The sequence below is a fragment of the Limulus polyphemus genome, unplaced genomic scaffold (genome assembly GCF_000517525.1).
Source record: "Limulus polyphemus unplaced genomic scaffold, Limulus_polyphemus-2.1.2 Scaffold1798, whole genome shotgun sequence".
Lineage (NCBI taxonomy): Eukaryota > Metazoa > Arthropoda > Merostomata > Xiphosura > Limulidae > Limulus > Limulus polyphemus.
Genome location: NW_013667408.1, coordinates 144,668 through 155,993, shown reverse-complemented (window position 1 = coordinate 155,993; position 11,326 = coordinate 144,668). Strand labels below are relative to the sequence as shown.

Below are 11,326 nucleotides of genomic sequence, written 5' to 3'. Positions count from 1 at the left end.
GTAAATCCGTTCCAACGAAACCTTTAGCGACACAAGTACCTTTCTTAAATAAACTGGTTTATTCTTTCCGAATACAACTTTACCGATACACTTAATTTCAACAGTCGCTCTATAATCAAATGCTATAACTCACGTCTCACGTGGCCAACAATATTTTGTCCGCATACATTCAATTACTCATTACCTCCCGTCGCTTTGTGGCCGGTCTTATATATACAAGACTACACTATATCTAGTAATCTCCCGACAATTCACGAAGGTTCGAGAAGGACGTGGCGTAATACTAATCACGTGACCTCGCTGACGCAACAATATGTATACATGAAGTACAGCATAAAGCTGTTAAAAATGACCAATTCTCATGCAGGTTGAAAAAGTAGTTAGACATTAAGCCAAGATATTGTTTTGTCAAAAATGTTGCCCTTGTTGTATTTCCTAAACATCTAGAAATCACCAAAACTTCCCTAAACCAAGTGAACTATGTGAAAGTCCAAAACAAACAAAACTAAAAAAAAAAAAACTTAGTACAGCTCATATCATTGAATAATAAACATTTTATTAGCAAAGAGCTGTTTAGTTATTAAAACTGATAAAAAACCCAACAAGTATACTATCATCGTTTAGTTTATCTTTACATTAAAGAACAGCACCACAATGTCACTATCTGTAGGAAAGTTATTTCACCTACAGAGATTCTGAGATGTGGTTTATAACAGAACTGAATAAAGCCCACACTAGATAGTAATACTAAAAATATACAAAGCTAATCAACAAACACCAACAGTGTCAGAATTAGAGGTGTATCTCATCATAGTAGTCCATACCATACCTATCCAGATACAGAAGTTTTACCAATGGTTTGTTACAAAGTTTGACAGTCTTGTCTGTAATATATTATCTATATTACTAATATTGTCTTATTTAAGTATTTCACACTTTATAGTGCTTTTTTCATATTCTCAGGTTTGATCAACTAAATGGCAGCTGGCAAGAGAAGTAAAATAAAAAAAGTTAATATTTATCTATTTTGTTATTGTTAATTTATGTTATTTTAGATGTAATGTTTTTGATAAAAGAAATTAATACAACATGTAGTACTCAATACTCATCTTCCTTTATTGAATTATTCATTTTTAGCAAAAATACTTTATTAGAAATTCTGATTTTTTCTTTACAAAAGACTTATAATGTTTACTGAAAGCTTGCCAAATTTCATGAAGATACATAAATCGTATCATATCGGACAATGTATCAATACAATCATATCATGGCTTCACTATACAATACCTGTACTGTATCGCTATATAGCCACACCTTTAGTCAGAATCACTTCTTGTATACTTAAAAGCTACCTATACGCTATTAAATAACTTATAAAAAATAAAACATTAGTTCCACAACAGCTATTTTATATTATAAACAACATTCTGATTCCTTCATACACAGAGTGAACATTTTACCATTATTTCAGACTTATCAAGTCTTTAATATCTTGTTCAAATTTTAATGGCAGTATACATGTTATTATGGTAAACAAAGGTTAAATTTGAAATAAAATTATCATATTATTAGAAACCACAATCCACACGCACATAATAACACCATGTTATGTGTGAAATAACTTGAACTATCTGTTTTTGAATAAGGTAAAGCTAGCTGTAGTAAACAGATCATTAATCTGATGGCCCCCGAGATTTAGCATAGAAAGCATCACCCTATAATTCTTCCATTTTTGTTAATAATATATTCAATTTCTTTTCTTGACCTCTTTCATACAGGAAAGGTTTTTATGACCTAACTCAGACACAGTAAATATGTCAACATAAAAATAACATTTTATTTGTAAATGTTGCTTCCTATCTCTGTGAAGTGATCGAGACAAGAATACGGGTTTAGAAGCATATTTTATGTCATGTCATAATAACAAAATTTAATCAAGACAAGAATACAGGTTTAGAAGCATATTTTGTGTCATGTCATAATAACAAAATTTAATCAAGAAGAATACAGGTTTAGGAGCATATTTTGTATCATGTCATAATAACAAAATTTAATCAAGACAAGAATACAGGTTTAGGGGCATATTTTGTGTCATGTCATAATAACAAAATTTTAATCAAGACAAAAATACAGGTTCAGAAGCATATTTTATGTCATGTCATAATAACAAAATTTCATCAAGGCAAGAATACAGGTTTAGGGGCATATTTTGTGTCATGTCATAATAACAAAATTTAATCAAGGCAAGAATACAGGTTTAGGGGCATACTGTGTGTCATGTCATAATAAACTTTAATCAAGACAAAAATACAGGTTAAGGGGTATATTTTAATTTAACAAAATTTAATCATTCACACTGTTCTTACTGACATTTCTGTAGAACTCTGTCAGATAAACTATCCTTTTGCAGACAATGTGAAAAATACCAAGAACAATATAATTCTTTGAAATTTTGAATTCAGTAGTTTCTTTAGTTAGAAATCAATTATTAGTTTGGAATCCTCTTAACTAGGGATGCATGGGTAGTAAAATTTGGCCGAATACCGGGTTAGAGCACCCAATCACTAAGCTTTGGCCAGGGTCAGGTGTCAACCGTGACTAGGTTCTACCCTTGCCCCCACCCCACAAAAAAAAACACACACAAAAATCAGAAACAAAAATAATATTGACATTTATTACACTTAACCAAATAATCACCAACAGAACATTCAAGTTTTACTTTCAATGCCTAGCCCCAACTTTTCAAACTCTAACCCCTATTGTTCTCAAAACCACCACCTTCTCCAGAAATCCCCTTCTCAAGCCATGCCTGTTATTAACCCCTATTGTTCTATGAATCCCCGACTTTCAGTGGGCAGTCAGTTGTTGTAGCTCGGAACACATTTTTTTTTTTAACTAAACCAATTATTGATTGTAACTTTCAGTACCTCATTAGTTGCCACAAAGATTAGGGCTTAGATGCCTAACTTTAGCACTTGGCCGGAGCCGAGTATTACTGGGTAGCCCAATACCCAGCCGAGTACCCATGCATCTCTACTTTTAACTGTTTACAATTGTAATGAGTGCAGTAAAGAACAATACTTTGTTACATTAATCAACTGTACAAAGTTAAATATTTAGCTTAACCACAGCTGCGTTTATTTTTACAATTTTCATTTCTCAGTTGGATTATGAGATTTGTAAAAAAAATATATCATAGATTAGTACTTATCCACCATAATTGTATATCCAAGAAACCTTTCACTGGAAGCCAAAATCAAACAGTCAGTTATCCAAAGAGCAAACAAAAGAATATGTTTCAAATATCTTGAATTGGAAAATGTTTACACTAATTCTTTTTATTATAATAACATTTCAGACTACCTTTAGATTTGTACAATCTGGTATAAAAATCACACTGTTGATTTGAGTATGTTGCAATTTTTGCTACACAACCTTGAAACTAATTACTAATTTTAAACATAGATGTTGAAAAACAACTGAAAGAGGAGATGTATTGGGTTTTCTTGCATTATCTCAACATCTTAAAATCACTGTTTATGAAACATTCATTAAGATACCACAGTTTGAAGTGTATAGTGTTTTGAAAAATATCACAGATTCACAATACCATTTCATCAGACTGAATAAACACAAAGATAACTACCCTAACATTCACTTGTCATTGGCATGCTTGTTAGTCAGTGAAAAGAATGTGTGAACAATTATTAGCTACCTAAAGATTTTAACCCTAACTTTTTGCTAAACTAGCCAACATGGAGTAGAGTCAGTGAAAAGAATGTGTCAACAATTATTGACTACCTAAAGTTACCTATTCTTAACTTTTTGCTAAACTATCCAAATAACATCATGTGACAGCTCTGAAGAAGGCAAGTAACCCACTTTTACCTAACTCATTCAGCAGTTTGATTTGGGTGTTTGAATTCAAGAAAAATCTAAGAAAGAGCAGAAAGTAATCAATATCCAATTTCATATAATTTCTTAGTATTAGATACAAAAATGCAAGTAATTCTGATAATTTCCTAAATCTATATTTCTTCTTTCTTATTATCAAGTATATGTTTGACCACATAAATTTTACTTCAAAACACAACACAATCTATGGAAGAAAATGTTCTTAAATTACAATTAGATTCAATGATTCAACAAAATGTATAATTTTTATGTTAGGCTAATTTGAGATTTTGCTATCTCATATGGATATATTGTATTTTATTTTTGTTTTGGCAATTTCACAGCAATGATTTGCTTGATTTATTTTAGATTTATCAAGGTTATAGAATGAATTATATCATGGTTTAATTTTGAGATGGTAACTCTGAGTTAGCTTGTTTACTTTTGGTGAAAAAAATCATGCTTAATAAAAAAAACACTTGTGTTCTAGCACAACTGATTCTTGAGTTTGGATTTACCTCTGAAAACTTATACCCCACCCCAGAAACATTAGTTTTGGCTCTTGTAATTTTTGTGTGTTTCTTCCTTCATCACAACAACTTTATTTTGAATACTTGAGTATGTAAAATTGTATACGATGTCAATCTGGTTTATGTTTCTGACCACAGTGGTAGGAATGCCACAAATTCAATACTGTGTTGTACTTTTATGTTACACCAATGTTCCGTAATTTATTAATTTAATCTTTCATCTACGATTTAGGCTTTAGAATAGATTTTTGGTTTAAGAAAAAAATCTGTTAATAAAATGAAATTAGAGCATCGTGTAATATTAGTCATTAGAAAAAATGTTACTCATAATCACTTAGTTTTCACACTTCATGGCAATATACCCTTGTAAATCATTTTGGGCTAAACTCCAAGTAACTAAATTAAATTTTTACATCAATGACTTTTTCTGTACTTTCTAGAACAATATATTTTGATTTATTCAGTGCATCATAACATTATTATAAAATTATATATACAACACATTTTAAAGACTTACCTGTTCTCTGTCATCTGCTACATCATTCAACTTGTCATCAGGGTCAAGTATGCCACCATCACTTGACAGTTTGAGATTGTGAATAGTTACCCAGGCATCTGGTGACTTGGAGAGAGAAAAAAAATCTTATCAATAAAGGTAACAAACTACAAGAAAACATGTTATAGAAACTTTCACAGATTTTAGTCTTTTGAATAGCGTGAAATAGGGTTAGTTATATTTTGCACCATGTCAGAGTACACAATCACATAACTTGTTTTTAAATATTTTATGCTGCTAAGACTGTATATATAAATAATGATAACTTATTTTTTACATTGAATCTATTCAAATTACTAAATATGGTATCGTTTTCCATGCTACTTAAATCACTTTATAATCAGTACCATTCCCCATTTAACATACGACATATTTACAACAAAACATTTTTCTGGGATGAGTTTCAGTTCATTGAAAAATAAAAACAGCATTGCTTCAAGTTTCTGTGCATATTCATTGTATTTTACGATAAAAAATATGTACACAAACAAATATACAGGTTTGTTTCCTCGATTTCTTGATCTAAATTTGACAGTTAACTATAAGGTCTTCCCATCTTAAATATATTTGCTATTACATGGAATTCCACTATTCATTGATAAAAGAGTAGCCCAACATTTGGCAGTGGGTGGTGGTGTTAACTATCTGCCTTCACTCTAGTCTTTCCCCACTAAATTAGGGTTAACTCCCTGGAGAGGAGATAGGTGGCACCAAGTAAGTTTGCCCAAGAACCAGCATCTAAGTTGCCTCAACAGTTGTAAGCAGTCTTGGGACTCAAAACAAAACAAACAAACAAACAAACAACATCATGGAATCCAATCTCTAAATCTCAGCAGTAAATACACATTCAACCTTTATGGTTGGGACTCAAAAAAACAACAAAACAAACAAACAAACAACAACATCATGGAATCCAATCTCTAAATCTCAGCAGTAAATACACATTCAACCTTTATGGCACCGTATGCAACACATCAGCTAAACAATCATATCATACATTCCACAGTTCATATGTAGCCATCCCTAATTTTGAACTACTGACCAGAATGAAGGCAGCCACTCAACAGCATATGTCATCACATGGGCTATGTCTGGCTTTGAATCAAATAATGGGATTGACTGTCATTTATATAACATGCCTGTAGCTGAAAGTGCAGTGTGCATCAATGTCCTCACAGAAACGAACCTTGGATCTTCTGATCCGCAGTCATCCTGCACTATAACCAATACACCAAGTCTTCCCACTTCCAATAGGTTCCACGTTATAAAATTATCCAGAGTTCTAATTAGTAGCATTGTGTTCTTGATAAACAGCACATCATTGTCTCAAAGTAGTAGAATCACTCTTATGATGAATACCCTATGACAATGAATTCTGTATGAAAAGACAGAATACACAATGTCTCCATTTAAAAATATACATAACCTTAAAACACTACACAATAGAGGTTATATAACATGGTGGATAATGCACTATTCCTTTAAGTAAGAAAATATCCACACAAAACATCATAACCAACCCAAAAATTTGGTATTCAAAGCATTTTCACTTAATATTTTTTTTGCATTCATAAAGTTGTTAAAAAACAAGTTATGCAAGTATTTGATATCAACAAACAAATTCAAAGAAAACGTGTTTTTTCGTGCGTTTACTCGTAAAGTAGAACTAAGTCACTGAAAATCTAATATACCAGACCATTAAAACTTATCGGAAGGGTGGCGGCAGCATATAAGGATGGAAATCGGGGGGCCCCAGCAGATCCCAGAAAGGGTTACCATCAGAAGCTTGCCGCCTTTTATATTTCAAAAGTCAGTATTATGAACAGTACTAACAAAGGCAATTATACATTCTAAAACTTAGCACACACCTCCTTACGATATAGTCACCAGTAACAAGAATAGAAAATCAATAGTGATGTTTAAGGAATACTTCTTGTATTCTGACCAGTCTACCACTTCTTTTTCTCCAGTTATTTTCAATATTCCTCATCATCAGTGATATGTAAACACTCTGATCACTCTACATTAAGCTTACCAAGTGTACATCAATTTTTATATATTTTCATAATCGTGCTCCGGTTTCGTCTGCCAGAAAGTCGAGGCGCTGACGGAAAATGAAGAAAATGAAAAGAATGCAATAACAAAAATGCATATTTCAGCATACAATGATATGAAGCGAACCAAAATTACTCGAAAAACACGGAAATTGAGATGATTACACTTAACTTGGGGTAATCAGGTGGGGGGGGAGCTTATTGTCGTGGGAGGGAGGTGACGATTTGCTTGTGGAAGTTATTATTCTCTCAACATCTTAAAGAAAAGTACCACGTGACTGCACGTATTTTATTATTCCAAATATTAAACAAACAAAATCACTACTCGAAAAACATGAAAATCGAGATGAGATTACACAACTTTGGGGAATCCAGGGGATGGGCCCTATGGTCGTAGGGTGGAGGAGGAGGGGGATTCGCTTTCGGAAGTTATTATTCTCTCAACATCTTAAAGAAAAGTACCACGTGACTGCACGTATTTTATTATTCCAAATATTAAACAAACAAAATCACTACTCGAAAAACATGAAAATCGAGATGAGATTACACAACTTTGGGGAATCCAGGGATGGGCCCTATGGTCGTAGGGTGGAGGAGGAGGGGGATTCGCTTTCGGAAGTTATTATTCTCTCAAAAATTGTACAGTAAGTTATTGAGGTATGAATACCACGTAACTGCACGTATTCTACTCTTTTTTTAAATAATACTAAACAAACAAAATCACAGGCAACAGACCACAACCCCATATCGACTTCAACTTTCAGAATTAATATACATTTATTACACGAGTGAAATATTAACGAATAATATTGTCAACTCTTCTACACACGAGACATATTTATTTAAACTTAAAGATATCCCACAGTGAGGAATGAATGAAACTGGAAGGGGGGGGTAGTAGCAGTTAGGAGTTTCAAAGATAATAATACTTATACAGTATAAACAATTAGTGTTAACAAAAAAAGGGGCAAAAAATATGTGTGTGAAATAACCCATTTCCTGTGCAGTAATCAGTGAGATTAATTACAATAATTTTCTGTTGTTTTTTTTTAACTGATGATCGGCCAAACATCATGCATCCTTTTTATTAGCGCCAGACACTTATGCTCTTCTGTTATATCAAACCCTATATGCTTATTTTAAAGCCCATTAAAAGAAAACACGTGCAAACAGCTTCAGATTCCACACACATATATGCTTATCTGACCAAATTATCTGTGACGTAATTGTCAGTCCAACGAAAGACATATGTTTCAAGACATCCACATCCAAAAGAAACAGTCGAATGAAACGGTTGCCATGACCTAAAATACGATGTCGATTTTCTCGTATATAAAACATACTGAATTGGATATGTTTACTTAAACTTAAAGGTAGATGGAGAGAAAGACCAAGAAACTATCCATAATCGTCTCACTTACATAATTAGATACTCTCGTTAACAGCAAACAACATGTATACAAAACGTGAGTTTAATTATCATTTTAGGCCATTTATCAATCTTTACAGTTCGCGATGGATATAAACGTTTCAAAAAGGTTTTATATCATGAAAGTTATCAGAAGGTTACAGTTTTAATTTTGGCTTACACAAAATTTTGCGCTTTCAAATATACGGCATTGTCCCTATAATCCAAAGGTAAAAAGATAATCGTAGATAATATATAAACCATTTTTCCAATAGTTCACACCAGGCAAGTTAACAAAAAAAAGTCTCCATTATATATATTCATGATAATTTAACTGGCCTCCTTTTTCTAGTTTTAATGAGTCTCAATTTGGAAAAAAAAAATTAATGAAGAAACCCAAACGTAAGTTGGTGCCAAGATCCTTTGCTCAATGTTTCATAACTTCTTGTTTGTAGGCAAAAAAAACAAGCATTTTTTAACATACATATATATATATATATAAGAGCTGTCAATCGAGCATCAAAATGTAGTAAGCGACGAAAAGATTATCAAGTCTTTAAAAAAAATTAAGGACTGTTATTAGTTATTAAAAATTACTATCCAAAGTCCTCGTTATTTCAATATAGAATTACATCTATATATTCACGGAACAAGACTAAACGCCAACAAAAATAAACCATTTAAGGAATTTAACTGTTAGACTGATACGCTGAGCTATTTTGTTTGTGTTTGTTAACCAACCACAAAAATATTTTAAACGATACCGTGGCTCCATCTGGCGATGAATCTGGTAACACCCAGTTTAAGCAATGTACATTGAAAGTATAAAATTAAAATATTAATACTGTATAATTCATAGCGTATTAGATATCCTTTTTAAACAGACAGGAATGTTTTAAAACATACTTATGTAAGGAAAACTATATTTCAAAAAATATCAAAAATTATAGGGGATAGGACGGACTCTGATTGTGATATTATCAAGGTAAGGGATAGAGCCAAAGGAACAAAAATCTAAATTGCGTTGTTTTCCTCTTAGTTTTGTCTTAAAACCGTTATTTTGTACCCACTATATTTTTTGTTCACATGTTCTAAAAGGCCAAAAAATTTATGAATGTTGATTCTTACTAGTACTGCTTTTATTTTTTGTTTTCTCATTCTCTCTTCTTATGGCACGTAGAGGTTGTACAGCTTTAAATGTAGACTGACACACAAAATAATCAGCATGTGCTTATTGTACAATATATATATATAAAGTCAACGGCAACGATTTGCATGTGTTACAGTTCACGTCAATATATCCGGTTTCCATAACCAGTTTGCATTTTTCTTTCTTCTATCGGGCAGGAAACACATACTAGTTTTTCTATATTTGTTCAATACAATTCCAGAAAGAAAAAAAAAACACAAAGCACTTTAGTTCTTAATCACTGTACCTAGCTGATTACGATAGTCATGCAAATAGCAGTAAGCTTATCATGCATAAATAACACAAATCGTTGGAAAATTATCGACCTTAATTACGTTTACACAAGGTCGTCGTTTCTGTACTTTAAATTTTACCCTCAGTAGAGTTACGAACAACCAATCGTGGCACTGACCTATTTTCATTATTATTCTAAAGGTTAATTACAGTGTTCGTATTATCCTTATCAACTTACCCTCTTATCGCACCATTAATAACCAAGAAAAGCACCTTTAGTAAATCTACATTGTTTCTGTTTCTCTAAGAAATGCAACAACAAAATCCTAAAAACGTACTAGTATTTGTAAGATGAGTTTGCGTTTTATAAAACAATTTATCTTAAACTCTCTCTCTCTCTAAAGCCTTTTTAAATGTATTGCGTGTATGTTACGTTATGATATGAACAACATTTACGAGTACTAAATCTTGCTTATAAACACATTATAACCCGAATTAACAGCATCCGTTACGTCAGAGTTCAGTATCAGCTCAACAAAAATTTTAAAACCCGAATTAACAGCATCAGTTCTGTCAGAACTCAGTACCAGTTCAACAACAAAAGTTTTAAAACCCGAATTAACAGCATCGGTTCTGTCAGAACTCAGTACCAGTTCAACAACAAAAGTTTTAAAACCCGAATTAACAGCATCGGTTCTGTCAGAGCCCAGCACCAGTTCAACAAAGGTTTTAAATTTAAAACCCGGATTAACGTCATCCGTTCCGTCAGAATACAGCACCAGTTCATTAAAAGTTTAACTAAGAAATAGTAGTTACGCTCCTGTGGTTCGGATTAAAATAAACCTTTTCGCAAATTTCTCCGACTGTTCCTCTAAACTCCAAAGGTTAGAGTCTAAACGATCTAATATTCCACCTGAGGACATTAACCTTATACTATAATCTCCCTAACTACGCTTTAGAATGCAAAATAACTTTTTATCTGATTTTGACAAATTTCGTGAGTTATTAGCACACACAATATACAAACATAAGTGTAGGTGGGTAAGTCGGTGTATTTGAACTACTATACTTTTTCACAACTCCGCAATATGTCATACTTAGAAACTAATCTGTCCTTCAAAATACTATTCGAAAAAAAATATTTTGTGGCATATAAACGAATCGCATGTGTTTCCATCAAGTTATTAGCATCATAATAATTTCTCGTTCTCCTCAAAAATCAAAACTACGATGCTGAGAGTACATACACTCTAGGAAATAAGAACAAATAAAATGATATTCCTAACCTGGATGACAATCAAGTTCTTCGGTAGTCCTTCGAGTAGCTACAAAAACCTATCATTACTACACAAATGGAAATATATTCGACGTGTGACAAAAGTGCAAAAAATAATTCACACGATTAGAACATATAATTAAGTCAACAATTAAAAAAAATATATTTACGGTACATACAGTTCG

The 11,326-nt window shown here is 32.3% G+C and overlaps 1 protein-coding gene across 6 annotated transcripts in view; it reads right to left on the bottom strand.

The window, feature by feature from the left end:
- LOC106464974 (partitioning defective 3 homolog) overlaps positions 1 to 11,326 on the bottom strand; it is a 128,135-nt gene that overhangs the window by 62,072 nt on the left and 54,737 nt on the right. For 5 of the 6 annotated variants that reach the window (XM_022392792.1, XM_022392788.1, XM_022392790.1 and 2 more), the window contains exon 2: positions 4,942 to 5,046. In XM_022392792.1, the coding sequence (XP_022248500.1) occupies positions 4,942 to 5,046 (105 nt within the window). Of the gene's footprint in view, positions 1 to 4,941; positions 5,047 to 6,925; positions 6,992 to 11,326 lie in introns of those variants that run through there. The other variant, XM_022392793.1, reaches the window with a different exon arrangement.